The following is an 18,103-nucleotide window of genomic DNA, read 5'->3' on the forward strand; positions in this document are numbered from 1 at the left end:
ACACCCTCATCACTTTCATAGTAATGTTTGCTTACTTGTAAAACATCTGACTTCATGGTCTGAGAACCAAGGGTGCTTTTACGGGTATTTAAGGCATACGATGCCCTCATAAGGAATTGTGCTGATAATGTGTGTGCGAGAATGGAACAGAGAGATATGAATCCCAGTTTTGGAAATGTGTTGTGTAAGACTAGCTGTTTGTTTAAGATGTGATAGTAAGGTAAGATTTATGAGGTCAGGGATGGAGTCGAGTTGTAACAGACCTGCTAAGCTAAAGTAAAGAACATCTGTCCACAGAGGGCAAGCTATCAGTGGGACAGATTAAGCATTCTGTAGAAGTATTCTGATAATAATGAAACATTTCATTCTTATGAAGTTACATACACCAAGATGCCCTTATGCAAAGGAAATATATTTCCTTATATATGAATGATCAATATATTAAATGATTTAACGGTATATTGAAAATATACAGAATAAAATATTGTGTTAATATATTACAATATATTGAATAATACACAAGGAATTGCCGCGTTCATATATTGAAAAATATGTGACAATGTATTTAATTGTATATTAAAACACTTCATAACATACAGATATACATGTGATAAGATATGGTACTGCATGTGTTTAAATATATCGCACATATATTTACTCATGCAGTATACAGTATGCACATATATAGACATATATTATATATTATGTTTTATAATTATTTACATAACATGTTTTATATTTTCATATATAGCTGGTTAACAACAGCACAAGTATACCTGCATGTACTAAAGTAGTTAGCAAAGAGACTATCAGCATACACAGCCATTACATTTTAAATAAAGTAATATATAGCCTTATTGGTATTCATCCAGTTGTCAGCCTAACCACGGGCTCTACTCTTCAGAACAGTGGTAACCCCAAAAACTCAGACATACTAGAAACCCTTTCAAATTCCAAAATAATACAACATTAAACACTAACAGATCTCCCCCAATATTAATATTTAGCAAACCACATGAAATAACAGCTTAATTTTAAGATTTATTCTCCTTTAACAGTCAGAAGCAAAGCATGCTGTGAACTAGAAGTCCGCTGTACCTCATTCTGTGAATGTGTATATATGTGTGTACATACATTCACATTTATATTGGAACATGTATGTGCAATATATGTACACAATGAAGGATAAAACCTTATGAATATTACATGTAATGCTATTTTTTGTCTTCATTTCTAAATATGTTTATATGTATATGGTCAATGCATATATTGCAATATACTGAAAAATATAAGCACTGGTTCAGATGGACATGTATTATGTAATATATCCAGGGCTCGAATTGAGGGGGGATGGCATCCCCCTGGTTGGGAGCATCCCCTCAGTAAAACCACCATCCCTCCTTACCATCCCCTTTGGATTAATAATGTGTATTATGTAAAACTTATCATGCAAAGGAAATGTTAAAATTATCTACTTACGATAATTCACGAATAATGGCGATTGGCCAATCAGAACTGCTGTGCACAAGCGGAAGCAAGTTTTCGTCATTTTTCGCGCAAAATGGTTCAAGCGCAACTTTTGAATTTCTTTAAAAAGAAGACAACAGAAAAGGTATGATTTTTCCTTCATTAGAATTTAAAAACATTCCCCTTACAATGTTATTGTGCTGTATGTGTAACTGCGAGGGATTGCGAGATGATAGGAGAGCTGACATTATCGAGTCATCGACCTTGCAAAAACTAAACAAAAACACGTCTTGAGAGTCCAAAAGCATTCACTGCGCGATGAGGCCTATTAGAATACAGGTAAAATAACCTTATAATTCAAGCAATTAAAGAAAAAATACCCATGTATGAGTTTTTATATTTTTATATTCATTGCACAAGCAATGTACTTTTCTGAATATCAGTAGGCCTATATGCGCGAGCACAAATGTGCTATTAATTTTATACAACATTGCATATTAACACGGTGTTTCATTCCTTGAATGAATCAGTTTTTAAACGAATCAAGTGAGCCAGTGATTCAACCGTCCATTCAGATGGACACTTTCCCTGCGTCCGAATTTGCACACTATCCAGCCTATCTGCCCTAAATAGTATTGAAAATTACTAATATCACATAGAATTTAGGATGGATAGTATGCACATTGGGACGCAGGCTTGTTTCGTTTCTAATTGAATCAGCCGTTTTGAACGATTCAATAAATCATTTATCAAAACAGGGGCTTGCTGCCACCTACTGGTGGTTTTATTGTCATCATTATTTATCCATGACAGGCGTAAACCAGCCAAGGTTTCAGCACATTTAGCAAAATATTGTTTAATTATCAATATTGACCAAAATTCCTCCATTTCAGGCCCAAGAAGGGAAAAAAAGCTTATAAATAATAGTTCATTTAATAAGGCTAATTTTTCATTAAATAAAAATTAGACACATTTTGTAATCATTACGTAAAATTAGCTTTTAATTTTACAATTCGACCGCTGAATATATCACATTATATTTGGCAGTATATTCCCATATATTTTTGTGTGAATCGTTTCAGGTGAGTTTCTAAAGTGGACAGTGGTGGGAAAAGCACAAGTAGGAGCTGACTGTGGCTTTCTTTCCTTTTTTTAGATGTTGATGAATGTGAGACAGAGTCGCACCAATGTAACCCAACTCAGGTGTGTATAAATACAGCTGGTGGATATACCTGCTCATGTACTGAGGGCTTCTGGCTGGTGGGTGGACAGTGCCAAGGTAAGATTTTTACTGTATGCTTTAATTTGTGATGTCTACACGGATATGCCAAGTGACACAACATGTACATAGTAAATCCTTTAATAAACCAGTTGTCGTTATGTTAGTGTTAAAGTACACTTCTGTTCAAAACTTTGGGGTGAGTAAGACTTTTGTAAAATAAATTAATATTTTTATTCAGCAAGGATGCATTAAATTAATCAAAGGTGACAGTAAGGTTACAAAAGATTTCTATTTCAAATGAATGTTGTTCTTTTGATCTTTCATGTCCCTCACAGAATCCTAAAAAAAAATGCATCATAGTTTCTACAAAAATATTACGCAGCACAACTGTTTTCAACATTAATAATAATAAGAATTGTTTCTTGAGCACCAAATCAGTATATTAGAATGATTTCTGAAGGATCATGTGACACTGAAGACTGGAGTAATGGCTGCTGAAAATTCAGCTTTGCATCACAGGAATAAATTACATTTAAAAGTATATTAAAATAGAAAACATTTCTTTTAAAGTTTAATAATATTTCACAATATTACTGCTTTTACTGTATTTTTGATCAAATAAATGCAGCAGTGGTGAGCATAAGACATTTCTTTCAAAAACATTAAAATTCCTATCAACCCTAAAACTTTGAACAGTAGTGTAAATTAAAGTCCAGTTACTGTTTTTTTAACAGTTAAATTATGACAATTCAGTTGTTTTTACAGTTAAATTATGCAGTAATCTAGTTTTGTTTGTTTGATGTTTAAATGCTGAAATAATAATCAATAATCAATCTTATTTGACACTAAACAATGTCTTAATTCAGCTGTGACTACTGTTTGCATATTTAGTGCTCTCTAACTCACCTTTCTTTAGACATTGATGAGTGTCGCTATGGTTACTGCCAGCAGCTGTGCGCTAACGTCCCTGGCTCATATTCCTGCTCCTGTAGCCCTGGATTCCTTAATGCAGATAGCAGGACATGCCAAGGTGCACATATACACAGGAATATCATATTCGTTTGATCATTGTTGATCACTGAAAATTTTCTTCCTTTTCCACTCTCGCCAGATGTGGATGAGTGTGAGACAAACCCATGCTCTCACGGCTGTTTGAACACATACGGCTCATTCATGTGTACCTGTGACGAGGGCTTCGAGCTCGCCTCTGATGGGACCACCTGCAATGGTAATCAGGGGAGGAGAAGAGATGCTTAGAATAGAGAAAGATAGGGGGCTGAGAACAGGAAGGTCCCAATTTAGAGGTTTTAGAGAGGTTTAAGATGTTTGTTGCCTGAATTTTTATGTGTGACTGCGTGCATTGATAGTGTGTAATGTGTCTGTCTTTATCACTACCCATTCTCAGATCTGGATGAGTGCAGTTTCTCAGACTTCCTTTGTCAGCACACGTGTGTGAACACACCAGGATCATTCTCCTGCGTGTGTCCGCCTGGATATTACGTGTATGAAGATGGAAGGAGCTGTGAAGGTATCACAGGTTTATGTGAAGGAGCTGTGAAGGTATCACAGGTTTATGTGAAGGAGCTGTGAAGGTTTATGTGCTTCTTTCAATGTGATTTTGTTGAATCATTTATATTTTTCTAAATGTTCTTTCCACCTTCTAGGTGCATTTCTCCTTGTTGTGACACAAATGTGGAATATTTCTCAATTTAAACCACTAAAACAAAATTATGTTTCACATTTTTGTGACAAGTGCAGTTTTACAGAGAGACAAATATTTTTGTGTTTTTTTTGTGTTTTGTGATGCTATAGCAATGATTTGCATTGTTTTCCTTCGGTATGCATAATATGCATTATGAGTATAGTAATATACTTTTTTTAATAAAATCAAGAAAAATGCAGTTTCATAGCGAGCCAAATATTTATTTTTGCTATTGGCATTAGCCATTTGCAGAATTTTCGGACCTTAAAAACAAGAATATTTCACATCTGCTGCACCATTTAGCTCCCTTTACATTGATGTTGTTGTTATTGTTGCTGTTAATGATCATGAATCATGATGATGATGATAACCCTACTTCTGTCTGTTGTGTGTTTGATTTTCAAGACCTCAATGAATGTGAGTCTGGTAACAACACCTGTACAACAGCACAAGTGTGTTTCAATTTCCAGGGAGGTTACACATGTCTGGGCCCTCTTAGATGTGTACCACCTTACATAGAGCTCAGTGACAAGTGAGTTCATGAATGTTGGCAAAAGAAAACGTTTGCTTTAGTCAGTAATTTGACTTACTGCTTTTTGTTGCAGTTGCAGCGTGTTCTGAATATATTTCTCTCTTTCTCTCTCAGTCAGTGCATGTGTTCTGCGGAGAATCCCGCATGTTGGGAAAGACCCTTTACTGTCTTGTACAGGCATATGGATTTGTCTTCTGGCCGCAGTGTTCCTGCCGATATATTTCAAATGCAGGCCACCACTCGTTACCCTGGAGCATTTTACATCTTTCAGATCAAGTCTGGCAACGAGGGGCGAGAGTTTTACATGCGGGTAAATGTGCTTCTCTTTGTATAACTGATGCCTGTTGTAAAACACTTACATTACTGTTCAAAAGTTTAGGGTCAACAATTTTTTAAAAAGAAATTAACACTTCTATCCAGCAAGGATGCAACCGTTTGATCAGAAGTGACAGTAAAGGCATTTATAATGTTACAAAATATTTTGAACTTGCTATTCATCAAAGAATCCTGACAAAATTCACGCTTTCCAAGCACAACTGTTTTGATTGAGATAATAAGAAATGTTTCTTGAGCACCAAATTGATAATAAGAAGAAATGTTTCTTGAGCACCAAATCAGCATATTAGAATGATTTCTGAAGGATCATGTGACACTGAAGACTGAAGTAATGGCTGCTGAAAATTCAGCTTTGCCATCACAAGAATAAAATATATTCAAATAGAACACTTATTTAAAATTTTAAGAATATTTTACAATGTTACTGTATTTTTCATCAACTAAATGCAGCCATGGTGACTATTAGAGACTTCTTTCAAAAACAATTAAAACATCTTACAGACAGGATGCTTTTGAATGTTAGTTTATATATAAAGGTGACCACTAGAGGGAGCTGTAGGATTTCTGTGAGCTTGGTAAAATGACTGGAGCCAAACCACAAAATCTTTATGGGTCCTAGGAGTCCCTTAGCTAATCAAATTAAAATATATTCAAATAGAACACTTATTTAAAATGTTAAGAATATTTTACAATGTTACTGTATTTTTCATCAACTAAATGCAGCCATGGTGACTATTAGAGACTTATTTCAAAAACAATTAAAACATCTTACAGACAGGATGCTTTTGAATGTTAGTTTATATATAAAGGTGACCACTAGAGGGAGCTGTAGGATTTCTGTGAGACTTTCCTTCAAAATTACTCTGAAGCCAAACCACAACATCTCTAGTGGTCCTAGGAGTCCCTTAGCTAATCAAATACCATTTGAAATTGTTGCAAGAGTTTGTTTTCATATAATTTGCCCAAGTGTGTGAAAGCAGTGTTTCAACTCTGAAGAGAAAGAGTAACTCAGAATTAATTAATAAAATATGAAAACATTCTTTCAATTTTTTTTCCACAGCAAACCAGTAATATCAGTGCAACTTTGGTTCTGGCTCGGCCCATTAAAGGACCAAAGACCATCGTTCTAGATCTAGAGATGGTTACCGTTAACAACGTCATAAACTTCCGAGGCAGTTCAATCATCCGCCTCACAATATTTGTCTCTGAACATCCATTCTGAGGCTTTACAAATGAAGCTCTGACCTCTCACCTCTTCATGGCCCCATACCTCTATCTTGGACTTCCTGTTACTGCATTACCCGTCAGGCAGCTGCATTTCTTCATTTTGTTTGTTCTGTGGATCTGGACTCTCGTGTGGTCATCACCCACTCTATCTGCTCTCTAGTGGGCAGAGCTTGTGCTAATGTTTGACATTTCGTAATAAAGATTTTTGATTAGGCTGCCTGGCTGTCATTGTCATCTGCAGTCACACGCATGTACCCGTACAAAAAAGAAGAATATTTATGTTGTGTTTTTCTTGTTTGTTTTACATTTCCCAATGTGATTTTTCTTGCCACAATTGCAGATCCTGAAGTGTCTTGTATTTTTGTGAAGCTGGATTTGTTTTTCTACTTTTAGTGGCACCTGTGTCACATGTTCTCACTGTGAATGTGAGTATTTGAATGCCGCTTTCATTTGTTCTTGACCTTTTATGACCCCAAGCAGTGAGAGAGCTGCCAGGCTTGCACATGCTACAAAATCACGTTTTTTAAAATGTTCTACATAACTTTGACAGGAGTCTGCAGCGCACCTCCAGCACCCATTTTCCAGGGAAATCTTTAAAAAAAAAAAGTCTGTTTTGGCTCAGAATTTCTTATTGCATCTGTGCAGAATTTCCTCTGTGTATCTGTTTTTATTTGACAGGTAAAGAGCCTGGTCAATCAATAAACACAAATTTGATGACCTGAACTTTTGTTGGTTTGTGTTTACTTTTAGCAAATTTAGTCTCATGTCTAGAAAGTTGGGCATTAGTGATTATAATTAACAATAAGGTGTTTAATAAAATGAGACGATTATTATAATAAGGACCTGAATTTTGATGTAGGCCTACATAGTAGTTATCAAGGGGTCAATAACAACAGGGTTTTGAATGTGTAAAGATTTGAGGAATTAATATACATATTATGCGTGTGACTGACTGAGTAGGAGTGAAAATTTCGTTCGAGACACAGTGATCAAAAGAGTGGTATTTGTCCTCAGCAGCGTTATTAGGGACCGGCGGACACTAGGACCCAACCGTAGGCAGAAGTTTTGCTGCTCACTGGGGGCTTCAGACGCACCTGCTGCACTCGCGAGCTCAGAGATTTCAGCTCCTCGCGGACAGCAGCACAGGTACTTACAACCTTATTCACAAACATGATGTTCTTTGTAAAAAAATAAAAAAAAAGCGGTTAATCATAATTGTTGAAATAATTATAACCGTATTATATATCCTATTTAGCTTATATGTATTTCTGCAACTTTGGGCTACCGCGGGCACTTTTATGCCTCAGCTTTTTTTCCCTGTTGTTAAATGCCTTTACCATTTATTTTTGCTAATTTTCAGATGTCTTTGATGTGTAGATTGTAATGTTTTACCGTTATCCCAGACACAACTTTCAATCTTACGAGTAGGAGTGAAAATTTCGTTCGAGACAGTGATCAAAAGAGTGGTATTTGTCCTCAGCAGCGTTATTAGGGACCGGTGGACACTAGGACCCAACCGTAGGCAGAAGTTTTGCTGCTCACTGGGGGCTTCAGACGCACCTGCTGCACTCGCGAGCTCAGAGATTTCAGCTCCTCGCGGACAGCAGCACAGGTACTTACAACCTTATTCACAAACATGATGTTCTTTGTAAAAAAATAAAAAAAAAGCGGTTAATCATAATTGTTGAAATAATTATAACCGTATTATATATCCTATTTAGCTTATATGTATTTCTGCAACTTTGGGCTACCGCGGGCACTTTTATGCCTCAGCTTTTTTTCCCTGTTGTTAAATGCCTTTACCATTTATTTTTGCTAATTTTCAGATGTCTTTGATGTGTAGATTGTAATGTTTTACCGTTATCCCAGACACAACTTTCAATCTTACCACGAAAATTCATTATAAAACAGAATTATTACATGATTAAAACGATGATAATCTAAAGTGAAATAAATTATTTAGTGACATTTATTGTGTGAAAATTATTTAGCTCATATTTTCAGTCATTTTGAAAGTGCCTTAGTTGTGGCCTCATTTCCACTACAGCAACCAATGTTGCCATTTTTTTCTCTCAAAAATGTATTTATTTCCACCACAAAATTACACACAAAGCATAAGCTGACGTGATGATATTGACATTGTGTTGGGAATGTTTGTGACTAGAAAAGATAGAATTCTGTCCACTGTAGTACAGTTTCATGTTAATTCATATAAATATCTTATTTTCAGTCTTTTTATGTGATTGGTTTGTGATTTTTGTAAAGATCATCAACATGACAGAATGTATCAAAGACTGCTGCAGGACATTTATGTCCAAGAAGAACGAGCCAGAGATTCAGAGTAAGTCTCTCTCTCTCTCCCTTTTACCTCCTCATTATTGTTGTTTTCATTATGCGTACACACATATACTGTAGCCTATATAAATATAACCTCATATATGAATCAGAAAAGATGTATTTGTATACATTTAAATGTTTTATAGTGATTAAGGTTCGACCTCCTGGTAAATTAACTGCTGAGTCTAATGTGAAGAGGAATGTTGGAGTATCAGAGGATTATCTGCTGTCTAAACTGCCTCCGGATGGCCGGGAGGTTCCATTCGTTGTCCCAAACTTCAAACCTTCCTATATCCAGCCGAGAGGAGCACAGTACTCTGGCTACAACATTGGGCAACAGAGTAAGCAATATGACTATAGTTATTTATTTAGTTAAATTTAATTAAAAAGTAAAATTTGTATGTTATTTTTATTCAATTCTATTTGTTTAAGTACATATTTAAGTACAAGTTTGATACGATGGGTTTTAGGTGCCACAAGGACCACTTATGCAGAAAGGAAGGCAGAACTCGCAGGAGCCGGTCAAATGATGTATGACCCTGATTTGACCTTAAACAGCAGTCATATGATCAGCTACGTGTCACCAGGCTCACTGAGACGCCCCACTCTGAAAATCAGACCCAACAGCAGTCCTGGCACAGGTGAGACACCTTTAGACCTTTTATTACCTTAAAGAGTGCAATTTCACTTCCTCATAGCATCACTCAGTACGTAACTTCTCAGCATGTAACCTCAAATATTTACATTCCTAACCACCTGTGCATAATCCTTCTGTTTTATTCCTGCTCTTAAATCCCCAATTGTTCATGGCAAATTTGCACTGACAATGTCCCAGATCATATTGTTGAGAGGCCACATTCAGATCATTTGAATGCTTTACATAGTTGTTTTCTTTCTAAGAGTAAAATCAATTAAATTATTTATGTCTGTTTGTTTCACAGGTTTGGAACACAGTGACAAACAGAGACTCAGTCTTTCCATGTATGATCTGTCAAACACTCAGGGCCACGTACAGGTGAGTTCACACAGAAATGCACACACACACACACACACACACACACACACACACAACAACCCAATCCATAAAACTTCATCGTGATTAAAACTACATCATTCACATACTGCTGAGATCCCATACACCTGTTCACATGTAAGCTATTATTATATGATGTATATAAAGAAATGTAATATATCCCTGTGATGGCATTTCCTGCTGTCATTATTCCAGTCTTCAGTGTCAAATGACCCTTCAAAAATCATTCTAATATGTTAATTTGGTGCTCAAGAAACTTTTCTTATTAACAATAGTGAATATGATTGCGTTGCTTAATATATTTGTGTAAACATGATACCGTTTTTTTAAGGATTTTTTATGAATAGAAAGTTCAACATTTTGATTAATTTCTTTGTATTAATTGTTTTCATTTCTTTAAAAAGTCCTAACGATTGTGATTGCGGTAGTGTATATCATAGAGGAATATAATAATTAGTCAACATTATGATTTTTATTTATCATTATTTATATAAACACTATACTTTTTCAGAGCAAACTGCACTTCAAGAGTAGCTCGGTCATCAACTTTGAAAATGAAGGCAAGATATATGAATAATATATTAATAAGATATATTAATAAAATATTAATAATATTGCCTTTGTTACGGGAATAATTCATATTTATCTCAATTAATATTTATCTTCGTTAATAATTAATAACTTTAGTTATCATACTACTTCCATGCACTGTTAGTATGTCAGAAATCATCATCACTATTGGGAAGTCTATGAATTGCAAATTGTTTATGGTGCTGTTCAATTTGGTGAGGTTTTTTATTTTATTTTATTTTATTTTTCAAGTTAAATAAAAAGTTTGTGGTCTTGTTTCAATCAAGATCAGATTAAATTCCTTATTGAAGTGTGGTGTATATACATTAATTCTTTACTGTTTAATGATTAGCAGTGGTGTTGTTCAGTAACATTTATTCCTCTCGTTCCTCCAAGCGGTATGATTCTGTATCCAGTGTCCAGAGCAGCACATCCTCCATTCAGGAATCCTTTGGGAGCAGCCGTAGTCTAGGTAACCATTCATGATGGAACACTGAAATCGTATCCGCAGGCAAGCGCATTCCAAAAGAACCCTCAAAGTTCCCTTCCAATAGAACTTTCTGGAAAGGGTTCCGCTCCAGTGTTACCTGGAATTTCCACTACAGTTTCATTTGTTTGGTTTTCCTTATTTTATTTAATTTTTTTCAGGGGTCTTTTTGGACCGTTTATTTCCCAGCAATCTTAACCCCCTCTCTTCACCCTGTACACACTTAAACACAGACTCTCAAACAAACTTGCGCGCACACACACACACAGGACAGACTCAGATCATTGCAGATTGTGAAATCATAAAGAGCAGACAGTAATTACTTTCAAATGTTTTCCCTGAGGTCCAGTACACAAGTCCTCAGATAACTCTCAGAATGTAGAGAGGATCTTTACATAACACAAACAATACACTGAAAATATAAATCAGTATATTTCATTTTCTGTCTACCAGTATGTTTTATAAGGTGGAGTTCAAACATCTGAGACCACTAGAGAAATGCTTCTATTTTGCATTTTTCTAATTTAATTGAATGTGTTTTTAATTAACACTGAGCAAAACACACACACAGGACAGACTCAGATCATTGCAGATTGTGAAATCGTAAAGAGCAGACAGTAATTACTTCCAAATGTTTTCCCTGAGGTCCAGTACACAAGTCCTCAGATAACTCTCAGAATGTAGAGAGGATCTTTACATAACACAAACAATACACTGAAAATATAAATCAGTATATTTCATTTTCTGTCTACCAGTATGTTTTATAAGGTGGAGTTCAAACATCTGAGACCACTAGAGAAATGCTTCTATTTTGCATTTTTCTAATTTAATTGAATGTGTTTTTAATTAACACTGAGCAAACAGTTGGATTACAGATTTGGTTTGTCCCTCTTTTTCTTTCTTAACAACAGCACTTAAGCTGAATATTAAATATTAAACAGAATATTATATATAAAACATTTATATGTGTTTGCGTGGATGTGTGCGTAGAGTCCATCACACTGTCTGGCGATGAGCGAGATTGTGAGCCAGGAAAAGTGTGTGTGCACCTGAAGTATGAAGAGGCAGTGGAGCAGGTGTGGATCACCTTAGTGAAGGTATGATTTCATCTCTACAACAGACCATTGTGTCCCATCTAGAGTCCAGATGAATGGAGCCTCTGTGTTGCTCTGAGAGACCTTTAACAAATGTTCGCATTTCCAACCAGCTATTTTTAATCTCTCTTTTTCAAATAATTGAAATATGTGTATATCTGTCTGTCTTTGCCTCTTTATTTTACACATAATATACACATAATATATTATTGTTAATTTAATGCTAATTTATATTGACATTATTTACTATATGTTCGGATATGACCAGATGCGGTTGTATCTCAGAGTTGTTTATAATATTAACAGACTGTCTGATCTCATATTTCATAATATTTTTGTTTTATTTCTGTCAATTATTTTCTAATATAAACAAGGCCCTTCCTCCTCTGAGAAAATGCCCTTTGTTGACATACAGTGGTTTTAGTGGTTGTAAAAGCTCATAAACAGGACATGTTGCTTTTGTCTTTTCTCACTGTTTCTCATTTTATCTCTCTTTTTGCTACTTCCTCTCTTTTAGTGTACAGATTTGAGTGTGTATACTGACGGGGTGGAGGTGCAGAAGATTGGGGTCAAAGGGGTCATCACCATGACCAAGCCAGTGCGATTTAAGAGCACCGTCAAGGAAGCATCAGCAGTGAGTGAAATCCAGCCATCATAAAACTACAATGCCCAAGATTCAATTCAAGCTTCATCATTGTTAATATCAAGGGGTTAAAATGATTAGCATTATCCACTGCTGGTAGATACCAGAATTACACCATCTGCTTCTGAAAGTTGCCTTTCTACTTTGGCAGCCATTTAAAATTAGCCATGTATTCTGAGGAAATAAAATATTTTGCAAGCAACATACACTACTATTTAAAAGTTTGGGGTCATTAAGATTTTAGTTTGAAAGAAATTAATACTTTTATTTAGATGGATGCTGGATGCTAATAAATTTATCAGGATTAGGATGCTGATAAATTTATCAAAAGTTTCAGTAAAGAAATTTATGTTACAAAAGATTTCAGTTTCAAATAAATGTTTTGAATCTTTTAGTAATCATAGAATCCTGAAAAAAATGTATCACAGTTTCCACTGTTTTTAACATTGTTAAACATTATATATATATATATATATATATATACTGTATATAAATGTAACATTTTTGCTGTATCTCTAGTCAAATAAATGCAGGCTTGATGAGCTTAAGAGTCTTCTTTCAAAAACATTTTTAAAAATCTTAACAAACCCAAACATATGAACCATATATCACAGTTTTTCCCATTACGATGAATGGAAATAACATTTTCCTGGAATCATAGACCTTGGTGATCAATATAACAAGAAAAGCTTATTTAGAATGGTTGTTCTGTCATCATTCAAATTGATTGTGATGACTTATTCAGCCCTCCATTCAGTCCCTCATGTGTTTCTTGAATAATGACCGTTCCAGCCGGACTGAAAAATGTCCAACACAACCAAAGTTGCATAAAAATCATACTTCCTCATATACGTAAAAGCATGTGTAGAGCTTGCAGTATTGGTTTGTTTTGCTTTTCTTTGCAGATTAAGTTTGTTACTAGTTATCCCTCTTAGTATATTGTCTCACTCTGTCTCGCTTTCAGGACACTGTCTTCATGGAGACATTTGTGTTCACTCTGAACTTAGAGCAGATACGCAGATCTGCACTGGTGCTGTGCCTGCAGGCTCACGCACCACGTAGGCGTACGCTGGGAGAGTGTGTATTATCTCTGCGAACCCTTGGACCACAGGAAACAAAGCACTGGCTGGAGTTCAAGCCTCACTCTAAAACACATGTGAGTCCTCACCTGTTGTATCCCTTTGTGACTGCATATCTAATCCCAACTGTCTCTCCCTCTCCAGATCCTTCCTGGTTTTGACAATAAGGTTATTAAAAAAAAAAAAAAAACATTTTAGCTGAAGTATTTGTATCAATACCATGTGCCTTTTACCCCGTGTGTGGGGTAAAAGGCCCCCCTTGCACCCTTTATCTCTGCGAACCCTTGGACCACAGGAAACAAAGCACTGGCTGGAGTTCAAGCCTCACTCTAAAACACATGTGAGTCCTCACCTGTTGTATCCCTTTGTGACTGCATATCTAATCCCAACTGTCTCTCCCTCTCCAGATCCTTCCTGGTTTTGACAATAAGGTTATTAAAAAAAAAAAAAAAACATTTAAACTTCCACCTGCAATTACCCACTGGACCACATATTTTACTTGCATCACAAATTACACAGCTGCACTAGTTCTGCTCAGGTCTCTCCTGTGATATTTAGGTCACTAGGGCTGAAACAGACAGACAGAGAGAGAGGAAGAAATCAATATACTGAAACCAGCCATTTCAATACGGCTGAAAACGCTTCTTGAAGGAATTAACTTGACCCTTAAAATACTGATCTGTCTGAAGCTCATATAATAATATAATGTTACGAAAGATTTCAATTAATCATTTGTAATTAATTAATAAATGTTGTTTACCTTGTTTTAACTTTCTATTCATTAAAGAATCCTGAAAAATGTTTAATAGTTTCCACAGAAAAATGAAGGATGTCTGTTTTCAACATTGATAAAAATAAGAAATGTTTCTTGAACACCAAATTGTCATGTTAGAATGATTTCTGAAGGATCATATGACACTGAAGACTGGAGTAATGGCTTTACCATCACAGGAAAAAAACATTAAATTTTAAAATATATTAAAATAGAAAACAGTTATGTCAAATTATAATAATATTTCAGAATATTACTGTTTTTACTGTATTTTTGATCATAGAAATGCTTTTAATGAGATTTTGTGTGAGTGTAGGTTCATAAAAGACAATTTCATTTATGTTTTATATGATTTGACAACTGTACTATGGCTTGATAACAGGTCATTTATTACTACCATTCTCCGAACCCAGAGGAAACACTATAAACAGACAAAGAATGTTTGTGTGGGTCTGAATGTTTGTGTTCCTTGAGCCCTCTGACTGTGCTGCTCCTTCAAAAGCCTGTCAAAGGTACTTCTACATCCGGGTGTGATTTAATTTACGTCATATCTTTCGGGATAACTGTTTGAACAGTGTTAATGGTTATTTCTGATGACACGCCCCCACCTGCAGCAAATCCCAGTAAAACAGCTGCTCTTTGTGTGTGAAAGTATTTGTCTAATGTCATATCCATAGCAACCGTACAATCAAATACAAAAAAATGGTCCATATATAAAATGATAAAAGAAAGAAAGAACCCCCCCTGCAAAAGTCAAGTATCAAGTGACAAAAAATAAATAATAAAATTAAGAAATGATAGGAAAAAAGTCGATATGGTAATCATTAAAGTTAACATGGCAGGAATGTTTCTCTCTCACGCGCGCACACACACATACACATACACAAACACAAACAGCTGTGACCATGGGGCCTGTGTACCTTTGTCCTGTGTGTTTCAATTAAAAGTGGATCAGCAGGTCCGGGATTTTAGCTTTGAGTCCAGGATCTGAAATCCTCACAAACTTCTTCAAACTAAGAATTGACTTATCTGCATCACCACACCACCTACACCTTCCCCCACCTGACCTATGTTTTCAAACTTTCATTAAGAGTTACAAGCATATGAAACATGAACTGCAGTCAGGGGATTTTTAATGGATCTGGTTTATGTTATGGAGCGGCATCGTTTTACCCCAAAACAACAGAAAACAAAAGTAAGCTGTGCAAATATTTCACAGAATCAGTTTTGAGTCGTCTGTTCCCAAATACTCAATTGCTGCGCGAGAGCACCATCTAGTGCACTACAGAAGGGAATGAACAATGTTTTTTTTTTTTTTTTTTGGTAACTGCGGTTTGGCCGTGTTCCCGCTGTAGTTTACCACCTGTACACAGTTCATGTAGGAACATGGCCGCTAATTTCTGAGCTTATGATCCACACATAGATTGTGTAAGAATGTCTCAGCATAGTCTCTATTCATGCCTGTTGGCAAATTCCAGTTTTATGTCAAAATTCGTGTGTGCGTCTGATTTGTAGTTTTGGTCTACTTTTCCTAACAGTCTGTATACAGACTTGTTTACATTAACAGTAACATTCAGAATTCTGTGATATTCTGATGAAACATTCAGAACTAGGCTGTACGATAACAGCTATGCTGACAATTACAAAAAAAAAAAAAAACTAACCTTGGTCTCCTCCATGTAGGCTACATAAATTAAATTAATAACATTTCTAATGATCTGAATTTAATCTAAACATTAAACATTATATAATGTAACCTACAATAGCGTCTTAATGTTAGTTGTTGTACTGTTACGGTTATTGCTTACAGTTTTGACCAGTGAAATAAAATTTGTACATGACTTTCAAAACGCTATTTCCATGAGCTGCATTGCCATAGCAACAAACAAACATCCGGTCAGTGAATTTCTGAATCTCACCTGAACTAGATCAATGACTCAGTCTGACTGCGTCTTGGTGACTCATGAAAGCAGCCCCCTTCAGGAAGTTCCCAACGGAGAGCTGTGTTCATTGTTTTAGATTTAATAGAATCACATTTGTTTGATTCTAGTTTAATGAAACTTTACGAGTTTTCTTGCTCAGTGTTGATTGTGTGCCCTAAAACCCGGGGGCGCCGATAGGAGGTGCGCGCAATGACTCACAGTACAAGGCAGCAAGCTATAAAACACCTCATGAAGCGCTCACCTGCTTATCGAGACTACAGCTAGACTGGTGAAGTGGGCTTAACATGGGCACTGAGTCAGAAAATAACAGCGTTCTTAAAGAGGGGTTTCTGGTGAAAAGGGTAAGAGACTGAACTTTTTTTTTATCCATACCCATACTGACAAATGAATTCATAATTGTTATTGTATTATTAACGCACGACGTTCATTTGTAGGGCCATGTTGTTCAAAATTGGAAAGCTCGTTGGTTTGTACTTAAACCTGACAGACTTCTGTATTATAAATATGAGGGCAGCAAACGGAATTCCTGCCATCGAGGGACCATACTGTTGAGCAACTCCAAAATCACATGTCCTTACCTGGAGTACGAAAACAGACCGGTAAGTGGTGTTTGATGTTATATATTTCCAACAAAATTTCGTAGCCACAAAAGCTACATGCACTAAATAGACACTCGCGAACATAAAAGTACAGTTCACTTATGAGGTAAGTAACCATAGCAACAATACGGTGGTATACGCGCGCGTTCTGTTTAGATCAAGGGCGGTAAGTCGACATAACAAAGTTAGTAATGTCATACTCAGTTTATTCTATAAGTACATACCACAAATTAGGTTTTAAAGCAGTTAATTTTTAATGGTAATGGTTATTGTTTAATGGTAATGGCTTTAATTTTTATTTATTGTAAATACTTTATATATTATTCATATAAATTTATAGTGCCGTTTTAGTTTTATAGTCCTCACTTGAGAGGATGTCTCAAGATATTGTAAGGTCAGTTGGTTATTTAGTCTACAGCTAGTTGTGAGAAGTGGCTCATCAGTGGTTTAGTTCAGATTACACCCTGAACACTGAACCAAACAGTGTCTCAGAAGAGCTGTAAATGTTCGCAGCCTCAGGTTATGCTTTATATGAATTAACATTTCATTATTTTGTCTTGCAGTGCTAACATGCGCTAGCATGTCAGTAACAGCTTTATTTCCCCCAGTAAATCTTTGAGATGTATTTGATTTATATTCCAAATTGTGTAACAGCAGTAATCAAAACCAGAGTGATGGAGTTTTATGTAGCATGTTAATTCATGTTTGTGCCAGTTTCATTTAAATAATAAAAAAAAAAAACAGTGCTGTGTTGTGCTTATCACTTACAGTTTTTCTGAATTGCTAAGACACTAAACCTCAATCTCTGAACCAAATTCTCATTAGCTTAAACCAATTTGTTGAATAAAGCACTCTTTCTGCTAAACCTTAAACACGTTCAGGCAGTTAGGCTCTATTTGCAAATCTCATGCACTCTTTTTGCAAAACTCTAAACACATTCTCTTGGCTTATCACACTGTGATGCATTTGCGCTGCAAAATGCTAAACACAAGCGGCAAAAGTTAAACACAACTAAAGCACAGTTGTCATCGTTTACACACAACGATTCAAAATTGTTCAC

At 35.7% G+C, this 18,103-nt stretch overlaps 3 protein-coding genes across 4 annotated transcripts in view; all 3 read left to right on the forward strand.

The window, feature by feature from the left end:
- Positions 1-7,203, forward strand: part of LOC107675578 (fibulin-5-like) — a 14,318-nt gene extending 7,115 nt beyond the window's left edge. For both annotated transcript variants that reach the window (XM_016469986.1, XM_016469987.1), the window contains 7 exons: positions 2,624-2,746; positions 3,606-3,719; positions 3,801-3,917; positions 4,095-4,217; positions 4,797-4,923; positions 5,038-5,233; positions 6,320-7,203. In XM_016469986.1, coding sequence (XP_016325472.1) covers positions 2,624-2,746; positions 3,606-3,719; positions 3,801-3,917; positions 4,095-4,217; positions 4,797-4,923; positions 5,038-5,233; positions 6,320-6,481 — 962 coding nt within the window. In that variant the 3' untranslated portion in view covers positions 6,482-7,203. The remainder of the gene's footprint in view (positions 1-2,623; positions 2,747-3,605; positions 3,720-3,800; positions 3,918-4,094; positions 4,218-4,796; positions 4,924-5,037; positions 5,234-6,319) is intronic.
- Positions 7,204-8,759: 1,556 nt separating this feature from the next.
- On the forward strand, positions 8,760-13,890 carry LOC107675517 (tandem C2 domains nuclear protein-like). Its single transcript, XM_016469905.1, has 8 exons — positions 8,760-8,827; positions 8,970-9,164; positions 9,294-9,464; positions 9,765-9,838; positions 10,823-10,898; positions 11,904-12,010; positions 12,525-12,641; positions 13,615-13,890. The coding sequence occupies exons 1-8, from the start codon at positions 8,761-8,763 to the stop codon at positions 13,888-13,890; spliced, it is 1,083 nt and encodes a 360-aa protein (XP_016325391.1). The 5' UTR covers position 8,760.
- Positions 13,891-16,660: 2,770 nt separating this feature from the next.
- The window catches only part of LOC107675532 (pleckstrin-2-like), a 5,041-nt gene continuing 3,598 nt past the window's right edge, over positions 16,661-18,103 (forward strand). The window contains exons 1-2 of the mRNA XM_016469922.1: positions 16,661-16,785; positions 16,879-17,043. Of these exons, the coding sequence (XP_016325408.1) occupies positions 16,729-16,785; positions 16,879-17,043 (222 nt within the window). The 5' untranslated portion in view covers positions 16,661-16,728. The remainder of the gene's footprint in view (positions 16,786-16,878; positions 17,044-18,103) is intronic.

The sequence above is a fragment of the Sinocyclocheilus anshuiensis genome, unplaced genomic scaffold, assembly GCF_001515605.1.
Source record: "Sinocyclocheilus anshuiensis isolate Anshui unplaced genomic scaffold, SAMN03320099.WGS_v1.1 scaffold1097, whole genome shotgun sequence".
NCBI classification, from domain to species: Eukaryota; Metazoa; Chordata; class Actinopteri; order Cypriniformes; family Cyprinidae; genus Sinocyclocheilus; species Sinocyclocheilus anshuiensis.